Source organism: Glandiceps talaboti, chromosome 1, assembly GCF_964340395.1.
Source record: "Glandiceps talaboti chromosome 1, keGlaTala1.1, whole genome shotgun sequence".
NCBI lineage: Eukaryota > Metazoa > Hemichordata > Enteropneusta > Spengelidae > Glandiceps > Glandiceps talaboti.
Window position 1 is genome coordinate 5,368,695 of NC_135549.1, and position 16,306 is coordinate 5,385,000.

General features: G+C 34.6%; 1 protein-coding gene across 1 annotated transcript in view; it reads left to right on the forward strand.

Annotated features, from left to right (window-relative positions):
* The first annotated feature begins 3,306 nt into the window (after positions 1–3,306).
* LOC144432979 (voltage-gated inwardly rectifying potassium channel KCNH2-like) overlaps positions 3,307–16,306 on the forward strand; it is a 14,424-nt gene continuing 1,424 nt past the window's right edge. Inside the window, exons 1-4 of the mRNA XM_078121320.1 lie at positions 3,307–3,330; positions 13,312–13,773; positions 15,400–15,796; positions 16,249–16,306. The exon at positions 16,249–16,306 is cut by the window's right edge and continues 142 nt beyond it. Coding sequence (XP_077977446.1) covers positions 3,307–3,330; positions 13,312–13,773; positions 15,400–15,796; positions 16,249–16,306 — 941 coding nt within the window. The remainder of the gene's footprint in view (positions 3,331–13,311; positions 13,774–15,399; positions 15,797–16,248) is intronic.

Sequence of the window (16,306 nt, forward strand, 5' to 3'; positions counted from 1 at the left end):
GAATCACATGAAATAAACTGTCCTGGAAATACGTGTTGGTCTGATATGTTGCATGGTATCAAGATGTGGAATAACATAAAGTCTAAACAAAGTAAAGACGTATGCTTCCATGGAGGGCGCACTTTACAATTTTCGAATTGACTCATTTACGCACTTAGCCTGTGAGGATGAAAGGCAAAGAAACTCCCGAGACTCTATTGACTCCAACTGATTATCAGAACCACACAATGTAGTTTTAGACCCTCTGCCGTACAGTGGTAGGGCTTTAGTATACAAAAAAAGAAGGTGGAAGTTACCTTCTAATATCTGCCCAATGTTTTGTTCATACTAAGGCAAAATAACAGAACATGTTTATTTCCGATACCATGACTTCAGAAAATAGATCGGAATTATAATTTTTTTTCTCTGCTTCCCCAATTATGTTAAAGAGCGCCCTCTAAATATGGCTGTATGCATTGAGTCATGTTTACCGTCGCTTTGAATTCGATACTGAATCTTTTCACGAAATAGCGACACTGATCGATTAGTGTTCTTCAAAGATGTCAAAATCTTGTTATTTGTGAAAATACACTTGAGTTATAATTACTCGCTGTCTGATAATGGACGTGTCATCACTCAATTACAAGGAGGTGAAGTTGTTTCAGTCATTAAATGATCGTCAAGTAAGATCTCAATATAGTTCTATATATCTCCCGGGTCCATGCAGTTATGAATTTCCTTATACAGAAGTGATTCATTATAATTCAAGTAGTTGATTTTACAAATGTGTTATCATAAATTAATCATCATATACTATTTACATGGTTTGCTGAATGTGATTTTAAGAAAGTTCTGTTACGTATAGTTTTGCTTTTCGTGAAATGTGTGTGTGTGTGTGTGTGTGTGTGTGTGTGTGTGTGTGTGTGTGTGTGTGTGTGTGTGTGTGTTTTGTAGGTCATCTTGCAATGTCAGGATAAGACACACGTATTACAAATAATGGCGGACACTTTGAGAGACAGATGAACAAACAATCAGAAGGCCAATTTACACTAATAATTCATCCTCTTTTGTTTTCAGCACGTTTTGAGATGTGGGGTGCACTCTTATATTTTTTACCTTGAACAGTTTGTTTATCTTCAATTTTCAAAAAAATGACGACTTTGTCCAAATTATCCAGTGCATGGGAGCTAAAATCATAAGTGTTCATTATCAGATACTTGTATGTGCATGATGGCGTGTTTACTAATTACTTCTGACTATCTCATATTGTAAAAGTAGCAAATTAAATGAAACTAGTTCGTTTAATTCCCTACACGAATGCGAATATCAGTGACCTTGAATTAAAAATACTCAGTCAATTAGATTAATTTCGGAACAAAGGCATCATTCGATACGTTTTAATACTATTACCACAGAAAGTGTTTCCGATGTATACAAGGGAAGGTCAGTACACCGTGGTCATATGAGTGACGTGTGAACATCAACCTCATCTCTAAGTTGATTGGCGTGTGTACGTGTACGTGTTCATTAATTTGCTCTGAATGACGCTGAACATAGCTTAACAACTAGCGATATTACATGCCAGCCCGTTCTAGTACTAATAACGATGCGCAATGCAGTGCATTGTACAGTACAATATTTAATTATCGATACAAAAAAGAGAGTGAATTATTACAGTGATGCCTTTTTTTTCATCGGCAAAGTATGTTTTCATATAACCGTGTGATAATATTTGATGAGACCACTGCTTGTTATTACATAGTGCAATATGTATCAATATCAATAACACGTTCAATGGTATTCACAATGACCGTATTGAAACCAGTAAACAAACAATTAGTCATATAAATTAGTTTACACTTCCAAGTTTCAACGAAACCTTTTTTCAGAATTTAGTGTTACAGTACTTCTATGAATCAGTTATATTCTTCTTGTTTAAATCTTCCCAGAACCAATCTTTGTAGAGTGTTCTTTCTATTCGTTCTACGACTAAATGGCAGTGAATGAAAACGTTTAGTCGTAATCCAGAGTTCCGTTTGCTAGGTTTGCTTTGATAACTTCCACAACAATTACTGCGCTGTATAGTTGATGACTGCGTGTAGATCGTAATCAACGCATACGAAATCAATTTATATAGTCACTTGGGCTTTTCCAGCTGATGTCTAATTCGATCATTTTCATCAACTAATCTAAAGATCTCAGATCAGACTTCACATTCAGCTCTCCTCTACACTGATCTAAGTGTGTGCTCTGTACGTTGTTTTCCCTCGCTTGTAACAAATGTCAAATTTCTGTAACGTTCATTGAATACCGAAAATGGAATGTGGTGGGATTATAATCTGTTATGATATAAATACATTATTGTTACTGAGTTCAGCTACATGGGAGCTGATTGTTGACATGGACACTCCCACAAACATCACTGAACGATGTCTCAAGGCGAATGGGTAAGAACCTGTACGGGTGTTAAAATTAACCGGGTTCCAAAACTATTGACTTTTCAATTGTTCTGATTGGCAATTCCATCGTGTAGCTTGCAATACATACCCTTAGCGTGCAAATCATAATTACTTTTTTATTTTTATTTTTTTTTATTGGATATGCTTGTACTTGTGACCTTATCAGGCATTCTTCATTTTGGTACATGTAACGGTTATCCGTATTTTAACTTGCAAACGATGTCACCTTTTAGCCCCATCATTTTTGTTAAGATTATTACCGAACGCCTACATTCTAACAAGAAATTTAATAGAATATATTTTACCTAACTCCTAATGGTGTCCACTACCGTTTATGAGGTGTAATTAACATTTCCATAAATAGTGATGGACAGATCCAAACACGAAATAACCTGGAAGTAAATTGGAAACGAATTTTAAAGAAGGAAACAGTCGTTGCATTTGCCTTTGATTTAAAAACGTGTGATTGTCACTTTCTTCTCAAAGTATACTTTACAATGGTATGTTGTAGCGTAAAATGTACCGCGAGTATCCCCGCTGGTCGATTCATTAACTACTTTTATATTTAGATTGCTGTCAAATGTATTTGAAGGGGCGTTTGGAGTCGTGCAGTTTCAAAGATAACACAGTAAATTCCAACGGTACTCCAATTTAATGACGAGCATAGGGAGGTGGCCTTATTCGAGAACGTTACTTCACATCTATCATTGGTATATATGTACACATACTAGCAATGACGCTGGATCTGCGTGTAGCTTATCTATCGCCGTCTGTTTAAAGTGGTTGCCCGGCAATTACGTCATATCACAGACACTAAAAACACATGTAATTGTTTAATTCGTCTGGATAAAACTTCATAATTCACACCATGACGGTTTCCGAAACCAAAGAGGTAAGTAAAAATGTTATTTTATATTGTTGTCTGTGATGATCAAAAACGGTAACTGCTGTAGACACTTTACGTTGTTTACTTCACAAAACTACTCTAGACTATACATTTTGTAAGTTACAACAGAAACATTTCTGTGAACACAGCACTGCAATATTGCAATAGTATCCTATGTAACATGTAAACTCATATTCAACAGAGCATTGTTGCTGAAGATTCTTTGGTCGATTTTCTTTACAGTTAAAATCTTTGCTCCTTTGACTGTTCAACTGTAGTTATCATTCAACTACACACTTTACTCCAGAAATAACTGTCTTACACACTCATCACTCGGTAGCTTGTAGGGCATGGTAGAGTTATGCGTTTGAACTTTATAAAATGATTGATTATAATACGCTTCGTGTATTGGATATACGGAAACTAAACATTGTTGTGATCAATGTTTGTATAGTTTGTGTTAATCTGGTAAACGCAACGTATTTCGGTGTAGTTTCGCACATATGACATCCTCAACATCCATGACTGTGCCTTATTACACTATTTACCCTGCATTGGCTTGCCTTGTGTTGACGTGTCACACCTTACATTACCTTGCCTTTAATTGTCTTACCTTACCTTACTTTCACTCACTTTACCTTACCCTGCATCATCTTATGTAGCATTATATTGCCCTATATAATACTGCTTTACCATTCCATGCCTTTACCTTATCATATTTCTTTATCGCGCCTTGCATTGCCCTATCTCACTTTGACCTTTTTTACTTTATCTTACTTTACCTTACCTTACTCTACTTTATCTTACCTTACCTAATTACCTTACCCTGCCTTGCCTTACCTCATCACCCAGGTATATTGCTTTATATGATTGTACTGCCTTATCATTCCTGACCTCGATTAACCTTTCAAACATTACCTTAGCATATTTTACTTTGCCAGCACTCGAAAATAGGTACACCGAGACTCGAATGTTTTTTTATAACAGAATCACACTTGGTGACTAGCTCGAAGAATTAAACACAAAACGAAGTAAAATTTGATGTTTTTAAATGACCGTTTAAATACCGTTTATTACGGATGAGAGGAGTGGCAATGTCCTACATTCACACTAGAAAAAAATAAAATTGCCTAAATGACTTACTTGTTCGTGATTTCAATTTTGCATTATAGTTAATCTTATAATGGGATTATTAGATAAAACTAGAGGGGTTATATATCGGTTGACATTTACCCTTTAGCTGAAGTGTGTTCATAAATAAGCAAATAATAAGCTCTCTAACGATACCCCGAGGTCTTTATTTGCTGTGTATTTGCAAATTTCACTTTCAGGATATCACCCATTCATACATCACCTCCCAACTGGATTATTGCTTTCCCTAAATAATTAGGAATGTACAACACCACAGTAATTATAATGTATACCACATTGAACTAAATTATATTGCAGTAAGTATTTATAGTTAACACCTTCGGCATACAACATAATTCGGATGATTTCATTCAAGAATCTCTCAGATGATACATTGACCCTATTTGCGACGATTCAATACTTGAACCCTCTACTACAATGTATACTACAGCGTGTATTTCTTTACTATAGTAGTTGAAAATTATCCTTAATGACTCCTAAAATTCAAGAGGGACACAGACAGATTGTAAACGAAAAAGACGAGATATTCTTTTTTGTTTGATCGACGGAGCTTTGAAAGTCCACCATTAGTCAATTTAGTCTCGTCATGAATGTCTAGAAGTACTCTTATTTTACAACACCTGCGGTTCAGAAATGAGGAAGCAAAACTTCGAAAGGTCATGTACCTTTTTATGACCTTGATGATCATTAGATTTGACATACTAGATAAGATGAAGATTGACAGTAGACCATTATCTATGCCTTCTCATTGATAACGGTCACCATCAGATATATGCAATTTTGGTAATTTGTGTTCACGTATGGACTGCATCTCGGTGACAAGCCTTTCAAATCTCTCCATACTTTGCCGTACGAAAAATTGTTTTAGGTTCTTTAGAAAAAATACAAGAAATATGGGGTCCGCCGTCTTTTGTCAAGGAAATTGTCAAACACTTATTTCCCACAGTATTTGGTGGCGATATATCATGTGAACTCTATTTGTTAATGTATGGTGACCCATATTTTTTGTATAGATTTTATCTCAGATGTCACTTTCAAGAACGATTTGCGAGCATTTCTTCAGAACTCCGTCTATATTTCTCTGAATATAAATTGTTAACGTGTAATATGCGTTAACATACAACATTCACATTGCAAGCTGGACTGTGCGACATCGACAGGAGTTGATATAGCTCTGACGACATCGTTTATATATTCTGAAGTGTAAGATTTAATTCTGTTGTAATTAAGCTGAGGTATATGATTCTCAATTTGGATAATCAAATTATGTCTTGATTTTTTTTATCTAGCACATAAGAATGATATAATGAATAGTGAGTCGCATCGTTTAAGAACATTGTCAATGTATATGTTTTTGACCATGTTGTATTATATTGAATAAATGTAAATTTTTGTATTGCATAGGTTTTAAGATAGTCATTTTTCTTTAATTCATTACGAAGTTGCTTTTGCAATCAATCATGGCCTCTTAGTATTTACCCAAACATGATGCAAACAGACAAGCTCGAGTTGTTAGGAATGACCTTTGACACCGAGTAGGTGTGATTAGAAAGTCTACTACTGATGAAGTGTTTAGATGAATTTAATTCAATTGATGAAGGCTACATTTATCTAGAACCTTCAGAAGTGAATGAATTTGTATAAAAAGGAAGTTGTTAAATGATTGCGCTCTTTTCACGGAGTGCGTTGATTGCGCCATTGTCGTCCATATAATTTGGCATTATTGCAAAGTATGAATAGACAATTTTGCAATTTAAAAGGAAAGACTTAATGGGGATGTTTAGAGGGAAACCAATCTAGACAGACCTAGACAAATGTGACACTATGACCCGTTTCATCGGCTAATTTAACTTCCCTGCATCGATTGTCAAAATAGAATTACTGTCTACTCAAAACGTCAATCAGATTGGCGATTTCATTTAAGGGCACTCGCACTCTTTCCAGAATTTATGCACCCTCTGCCCTCATTAGATCTGAGTACGAAGCAGACATGGTTTGCCATTAGCTGTCATCAACGCTACCTGTTCATTAGTGCAAAATTTAACATTGTTTAATACTTTAAATTCCTCTGAAGACTAGCTTTCGTCTCGAGTGTCTCATATGTCTATTTATATACCAAATTATTTGACATTTCTCTTTGCACCTTGTATATGCACATGTAAGAGGATTGTATTCCGTTGAGATTGAGTTAATTTGAAACACCAGAGTAACGAAATAGGATATTTCAAATTGAAATGAGCTCGATGCAGCTTGTGTAAACATCTGTATAGTAAATATAAAGTATGGGTTTATGAATTGAAGACGTGTTCGAATGAAACTCCCCCCCCCCCCGCGTTATTTAATGAGCGTTCACAATCAATTCATGTCTCTAAACGTAAATGATTACAATTGTGAATTTGAATAGTTGAGAATGCAATCTAGAGGTCATTAACGATATGAATACGTTATATAAATGAAAGACATGTGAGGAAGTTTTTATATGCATTGGGGTATTCTATTCCTTTCATCCAAAACGTGTCTGTATTGGTGATGTACGGTACATGTAATAACTATGCAGATGGCTCTATAGTGTAACGTAAATAATTATTCTAAAATTTCAACCGTTGACAAACGACAATTTGATGAATGTGAAGTTCCACATCAAAGCTGTATATCATACCCCAAACTTTCCACAAACAACACATCCACGACAATCTCTCAAATATAATTGTTACAACTCGACTAAAAGTACAGACATGTATTTGATATCATGGGATATAGTACATACAATTTTCCTGCACATGAAAAGTAACTCAATGATCGCCTTTTTTCACCTGATAAGTATCAATATCTATACGGTACGCCATTCTAGAGATACGTGGTGTTTTATATTTAGAATTTATCAAATTTACACATTCAGCTGACGTCGACCAATTCATAGGTAATACCATTTTAACATGAAATCTCCATGCCTCCACGGTGATACATAGCTTACACATGAAAACAGATCATCCTCGTTGTAAAGCTGCAATAAATGAACACGCGGTATGTATATATAAAGTTTCACATACTATAGTACGGCAAAGTATCACATGTCTCAAGGTTATCTACATTACCATCGGCAATTAGTTTATTTCACGAACTGTTCAAGTGTCTCCGCCATTAGTTGATTACATGTATATAGACTTATTGTCCTGCACTTCATTGCTTCCTTGTCTTTGGTGTGAAATCGATTCCAAAGTAAACGGTGTATTCCATGAAATGTAGAAATTAGATTGTCAAGAATCTACCACTGCAATATATCTGTATAGTTACATATAAAACTTGCAAAGATAAGCAGTGGCAAGTTTGCTGAGAGCCACAGTATGCGAAACACTAGTTTAGATATCTTGTAGCACATATACCATCATAAATGAGAGACTGCTTTGAAAATGTATCTATTCACATAATGAACCTTGTTTATCATCAAATTTGCTAATACATTGTTGTATTATCAATGCTAATTGATGGACTACTAAGAACTCTTCATAGACGAGAACGAACACTGCCTTTATTAAAAAATATGAAGAATCTGTATAATGCGAGAATGAATGTGGCTCTTGGTTCATACAGTTGGAAGTTAAATTTCCAAAATGCTGTGATTTGTTGAAAAGAGGAAGACAATTTCGATTTGATCTCAGTAATGTTAGAAATGATGGATAGCGTCGATCTACTCTATAATCAGAAGCAAAAAGGCATATATTCTTACCATTTTTACCTTCTGTAAGGAAGGTTATATATTAGGGATGAAAGGTCTGTGTCTGTGTGTCTATGTGCGTGTCTGTATCACCATTTTCTAAAAAACTGCTGGCTCAATTCAAACGAAATTTGGCACACGTGTTGGCAATGTTGGTAATGGCAAGAAATGATTAGGTTTTAGTAAGCATCCCATGAATATTAATGAGCAATTTACGTAATTAATTGTTTTCGGTAAATTAGGCTATATCTCAAGAATGCTGACTTCAAATTCAATATAATATGGTACATACATTTGCGATACCAAAGCCCACTTTTCCTATTTTTGAGAAGTTATTGGCATATTTTCAGTACGCCACAAAAAGAAAAAAAAATATTTCTGGTCAGGAAATGTTGTCTAAAGTGGTGCGACTATGCGATTTTTAAATTTTCTTTTTACATTCTCAACAAATGTTAGTCAATCGACTGTTCATTGTAGTTACTGTTCTTTTTATTTAGTATGTATATGTAATTAATTGTTTTCAGTAATTAGGCTATATCTCAAGAATGCACTCTTCAAATTCAATGTAATGTGGTACATACATTTGCGATCCCAAAGCACACCAGTCCTGAAAATATTATTGATGTAGCTTTTAGTTTGAATAAGTTATTGCCATATTTCCGGTAGGCCACAAAAAAGAAGAAAAAAAATGTTTGTATTCGGAAAATGTTGCCTAAAGTGGTACGACAATGCAATTTTTTTTAACATTCTCAACAAATGCTACTCAATCTACTATACATTGCAGTTACTGTTCTTTTTATTTAGTACTTTACAGCAAGTTTGTATTTGGGGCAGATGTCATAGGCTTGTTCATGATTAGTTCTGCAGTTGTCTTTACTGGAGTCGCAATTAATGTAGGGAGAGTTACTTTTGTGTTTTCCCTTTCATCTGCAGACTGAATTGGTTGGACAAACATGAAAAAAAATGACGCTTGAAGGGGGAAAGGAGTATTTAAGTAATGCGCGCTGACCAGAAACAATTTTTTTTTCTTTTTTTCGCCTTTGAATCTCTTTCTACAGTGAGTGCTATGCTACAACATTCTATAAAGCTTCACATTGCATGTTCTGGTTGGCCAGGAAATTGCTACAGCAAGGGACAAACAGCAATCAGTGAGAAAAAATAACTTATTGCACATGTTCTGTTGTATTCCAACAATTGTCTGTAGGAACGAGAATCTCAAAACTTTGCCCTTACGGAAGGGACTCAGTTTGAATCTGGTTTAATTGTTTTATAGTTAACATGCAATTAGGTGGCAATGATACTTACATACGTGCGTACTTTAACTAGCTATAGCAAGGAAGGGCGAGTTGGGTCAAAGTTGTATTTTCATAAACTGTGCTATGAAAATATAAATGTTCACAACCAGCTGTGAATGGCAGTTGATAAATATTTAGAACACTAGATAATTGTATAATTGCTGTCACTAAACAACTGGTATGTCATGCAGAATGTATACATTCTAGTTTTCTGTCTGTGTCACTTAAAATTTAGCGAATTGATTTAATACTTTATGTCACTTAATAAGTGTAGAATTTTGACTAGTGGGAGACAATTGTCGCGAGATGGTTGGCAAAATTGCCAAACTTTATCACAGTCTGGATAAAGTAGATGTAAGCAATTATGCGTAAAATGATTTGTGGTGATATTTATCATCATACATCAAAACTAACATCCCTTTCTAGAATTAGTCACTTTAGTCTTTCAGTCGCCAACACGTGACCTTGACTAGATGATTATGTTAACACATAAGATGCTCTTCTGATTCTATACTAACGATTCGATTCACAAATGATGCTGAGTTTGCAATGGTTTAAAACGTTCATAAAGTTACATGCTAATTTATCTTTCATCAGTCGGACATTCAAACCATTCCGTGAAGACTTGAAGTACCATTTCAAAAGATAGAAACTGTTTGTAATGTGAACAATTTCAAATATGAATGTCACAATCAGAGTAAAACAATTGTATTTTTATGGAAGAAGGAAGCTTTTCTTAGGCTATTCATCCTGTTAGAGCCAACTCTAGGTTTTAGTCCTTTTTCATCTTCATGTTTGACTGCAAAGAATCCTAAACAGTACAGACATGTTGTGCACTTACAATAACCCCTCACATCTCCATTCACTCTCACGCACATACACACATATAAACATTTATTATATCACGGGTCAATGAATTATAAAGTACAAATTTGCTGAAGTATACGACGAACTTTCAACATTTCTTTTGATGATTGATATGATATTGATCTCGGATTGGTAATGTATTCCTGTACTCTTAACCTATGCTAATTATACCATATTTAAAAATATCGCTATATAAGTGGCCTTATCAAATTACCAATCATATGTTACTGTTAGTAGTTTTGGTGTCATGAATCTCCAACTAAGCTCTTTGATAAGAAATACGCCGAGAGGCGCCTACGAAAAATTCAATCTGCGTGTCGGTTAGTTAACCTCCATTTATACTCACTTATAAGATAGGTGATATGAAAGTATGCGATAATTGAGACCTCATGTTGACACAAAGGCCTATTAATACCGATGGACGTTGGTTTGAAATTGTATGTAGTTTTGGCTTCAAGAATAGAATATCATTGTCGACCCCTTGCAGATATGACACATGCGTAAGACTTGTCAAAGAATCTATATCTAATGTTTCTCTTCGTTATTCAATGCCAGTAGTGTTCTACCTTTTGTTAATATCCCATTTTTACATATTCCATCGATGAGCATTATCATCTCATTCCTTTGAACCTTTCATAAGAAAACATAAATGATGTGCAGCTATAAATCATTGTGAGCTTTCCTTGGTAATGATCTCATAAGGGTTATTTGTTATAAGTTTATCTGTCTGTCTGGCTGGCTGGCTGGATGTCCGTCTATGAACACAATATATAAAAAACTAGTGCATCAAGTTTAATGAATCCCTAAGCACATCTTCCTTGTAAGAATAGCAAGAAGCTATTATGTTGTAATTTTTAATGAGTCATTGTATAATTACTTATTTTCAGTAATTTTACAATAACCCAAGAACACAAGCTTTAAAGCCGTTTAGTTTTAATGCATGATTTACATAAATTGTTATCTTTTGTATTTAGGCAATATCTTAAGAACACATGCTTCACATTTCGTACAATTCAACACATACTTTGTCTAAAGGGCAAATGTCCTCTCACTATTTATATGTAGGTATTGACTTTGAATAGTCATTTGCATCTACAATAGCTAATGTTTTTCGGCCATATTTTACGAATGCCAATTTTTATATTGCACCGTGTTGTAGGCTACTTTTGCTTGCCTGATTCTGATACAACCAGATGAGAAAATTGAATGCTAATTGCTGTTGTACATTTAAATGTTATAACAGTGTAACATGTTTTTCAATCATATCAAATGTAGCAATAAATTGTAATCTTGATATCTTGTGTAATAATTAATTGTTCTTTTGGGTTCTATCAAGCAGAACCTGTAAACAGTAACCCGCAAATGCGCTTATTTTGTAAATACCTTGATGATAACAAAGGGCACATGTTCTACATAACGTTTTAATGCCAATCAAAATAGACAAAACAACTTTTCAGCAATAGGGAACTTGCAATCTAGACTGAGCATGCTCAGACGCAAAGGACTATGGGATTATCTGTGGTTATCGTAATACCTATTCTGAAGCTACTGATAAAATAAACCTCCCGCAATTGTGACTATGAATTGATTATTTATGGTTACAAACAATGTAACATTACTTTTAACAATGCTCATTGACTAGTATTTATTATCACATTTCTCATGATGCAACATTCAACATGGCGGGTTTGCAAGTTCCCTATTTGACAAGCTTAAGTGTTTATGTCCATGACGTGTGTCTAAGTGTTGTCCAAAGTATACAGAAAGGCATACCTCTATTGATAAAATCACAGTTTCATTTCACGAAGGATGCAGGTGGTATTCATACTAGTTGTTTACGTTGACTTGTACAATGTGAACAGAAGCACCCTGGATGACACGCACCTGGAGTTAGACAAACAAGTGTGACATCAAAAGGGTTGTGAAGAGGAAATTGCATGGATAATAACGTTGCTTTTGACATATCAAATGCAACGTTATCCATGCAATTTTACGTCCGATTACAGTTTCTATACTATTATGATAGGATAGTATATATATATATATATATATATATATATATATATATATATATATATATATATATATATATATATATATATATATATATATATATATATATACATATATATATATATATATATATATATAGTATGGTGACAAATGTTATTTATGTCACCATATCATTTTGGTTCATTGTAAAAATATGTTGAATGATATGATCACTTCGACTAACCTCCATTTAACTGGTAAGAGAGTAAGACAGTAAGGAGGACAATTTCGCAACTTATCAGTATCGATTTGACGTGATTGTTTTTAGATAAACGTACGGCTAATCTGCCTTCAGCTCCATTCCACGTTACGCTCGGAAAAGAAACAATGTTATGACAGTGATAATGACTATTTACGATTATTATCATTATACTGTTAGTATAATCTAATTCAGAAATCCTTTTGACAATTGACCCCTCACATCTTTTAATGTTTATACTATCAATACAAACTATACGTACCTGATGATATAGAACAGTTGATGCTGCAAGTCGTGCTTCTGGGATTTTTTATCTTATCTGACATTTCAAATATTATTTATATAAAATGTGACACAGTGTTTGTCTGATGAAATCAAAATTCGCTAAGTAATATCATCGATAATGTACACTAATGGCAAAATGCAGAATGTGGAGAAAGATGCAGTTGCCTCTATTTATAAGTTAACCTTTGATGGTTGAGTTTTTTCTCGTGATTACATGGATATTTTTGTCAAATAGAGAATATACGCCCAACACACTTTTAGAGTTTACCTTAGAAGATATTTGCATTCGAAGGCCATTGTTCGGTACTTTTCCGTGTAATTTTGGAATTGTTTGCTGAATGGATACCACATATGACACCGCAGATTAAATTTTCTTTTTCCACTCAGTCGGACATGTAACTGTCTCTTTTATTTGTTTTCAGCCGTCTATCATAGCCGACATTGTGGGAGTACCGGAGTACAAACCACCAAGACCAAGAATACATAAATTTACCATCTTACACTATTCACCCTTCAAAGCTGTGTGGGACTGGATTGTATTGTTGCTTGTTATATACACTGCAATATTCACACCATATGCAGCGGCTTTCCTCATTCAAAATGACCAAGTACAGATTATCCTTAATAAGGACCCTGAAACACGTGGTGGGGGTGGTGTATCCAATCGATATGGTGACCCACTTATCATTATTGATCTTATCGTGGACTGTATATTCATTGTGGATATTTTCATCAATTTCCGCACGACTTATGTTAATAAACACCACGAAGTCATCTCACATCCCAAGAAGATAGCCGTAACATATCTAAAAGGCTGGTTTGCTATCGATGCTTTAGCAGCTATACCGTTCGATTTGTTGCTTTTCGGATCTTCAACAGAAGGGGTAAGGAGATACATACATGTAATTGACATTCGGAGTGATTTAGCCATCATTGCTAAGTGCACACGTACAATATACGGTCTCAGCAGATTACAAGTAAAAGTGATGAATATAATAATCAGCTACACTGAAAGCCAGAAAGGGACATTTTGTAAAATAAAAAATAAAAAATAATCTCGTGAGCACGACATAATATCTTGTGCGCACGACTAACTATCTTGTGAACACGAGATACTATCTTGTGAGCATGACATGCTATCATGTGAGCAAGAGATGCTATCTCATGCGCACAACATAATTTTTGAAATACTTTAACACAAAATGTCCCTTGCTGGCTTTCAGACTCATGTATGTCGCGACAGTCATTTCAGATAGCACAATACTACACCGTCTACATGTGCAAGATAATTTTATCAACAAGAACATGAACCTTATCATGACAATCAAATTGTAAAATTTGGAGAATAACTGGCCATATTTGAAACTGGATAATGTCATTTACATCTCTATCTAACTATTAAAATATAATAATCTCAAGCATTTTCATTACGTTATGATACACTAGGTTCTTTGCAATGTAATCTTAACCTCTTCTTTTGATAGTTATTGCTCGAAACGTTAGACAAACTACTTTACCGACTTTTTTTTCTATTTATACTGTAACACACATGTCTTTAAATTTAGTTGGAAGACATAATTCTTATGCTGTCAACTCATTAAGTATGTTTGCTTAAAATTGCATCTCGTTAGACCCTTTACCCCTCGAGTGATCAAGAATCGAAAAGGCAGTACTTTTTTTATTTAGGATATTGAGAGCCCACATGATAAAGTGCCTAAACAACGGAGCTGTGTTACAAATAAATCATAAATGTAGATATTGCTGCTATGATCCCATTTAGAGGCAGTTGATTAACATACATGTAGGGAGTGGTTTCATCACTTAAATTTGAATTTCTAAATTGCAATTACGAGGGTGGGGAGTCAAGGAAATATAATTCTTCTGGGAATTTGTTGCAATACTCTATAAACTAAACTTCGTACGTGAATGTAGCTATCCACATGCTTATGATTATGGCTTATGATCCGATCAGCAAAAACCACCAGCTTTTGTAACATTACGATTCTCTCGGCCATCCGTCAACTTAGTATAACCTTTTGGTATGCAGCAATCAGTCAAGCCGCACATTATTTAATGGAATCTGGAATGTCGACATATTGTTGACATATTCAGCTTGGGCAACTCTAGGACTCGGAGGGTTAGCCCTATATTGAAAGGTGAAATACTTATGACATTATATCTATTGAAAATAGCCCGAAGCATGATGCCAATCACAGTTGTTGACAACCCTTTCTAAAAATAAATTCATTCTTGACATATGTTATTGATATTTGACTAAATTCCTTGAAATATACTTTTTAATGTGGCTGGTAACATGTATATCGTCCATTTATGTCGGGGTTATTGCAGCTTCAAATTCAGTCAATTCTGAGGTGCTATTTTTAGAATCGTATTCTAGTCAAACTTAATAAACCAGATGGTATCTTCGTATCTTCTATTGTCTAAATACACATTTTTTAATTCAAAAATCAATGAGTTATTACACCTTACCGCATTTCTTTTTTTTCCAGGCAACAACAATGGGCTTACTGAAGACGGCTCGACTATTACGACTTCTCCGTGTCATAAAAAAACTCGGAAATTATTCTCAATATGCACCTGCTGTTCTGGTGTTATTGATGTGTACGTTTACTCTGATATCGCACTGGTTAGCGTGTATTTGGCATGCTATAGGAAGCATGGAACGAGCTACGTTACACGATGCAGACACTGGGTGGCTGGGAATTCTCGCCGAGCAAACAGAAGAACGGTATAGGAATGGTACTGGGAGTGGACCGTCAATTACTAACAAATACATATCGTCTTTATACTTCGTGTTGACTACACTAACCACTGTTGGATTTGGTAACATTGCACCAAACACAGATGCCGAGAAGTTGTTTTCTATCCTAACTATGTTAGTCGGTTGTAAGTAAATATCCAAAATGGAATGAGTGACACTTGTACCCAAATAACACAAATCTGAAATGTATTATCTATGCTTTTCTAATTTATAAAAGACAAATGTAAAAGTAGTATGGGGGTTCTGTCCAAGTTTAGTTTAGAAAACATATATTTAAAAAATTGTATAAATTATAAAAACACACGCGTACGTATACAATTAATATCATATGTTTTTGTGTTTTCTCTTTTTTATATACGAAATATCCAAACATCAACTTTATCTGATAAACAGTTGAGATATAAGTGCAGACGAAACTATATATGGAATTTAAAGCTAGTCTAAACTTCATTTATCTCATGTATACTTCTCAGTGGGATCGTCTATAAATTTAAATTTCCCAATCAAACAAAGGTACTACTACAACACAAATCGAGGCATCACCGAAATGTCTGATTCATTTATTTGTATCACCTAGCTTTGATGTATGCTTCTATCTTTGGTAACGTGACGGCTATTATTGAAAGACTGTACCG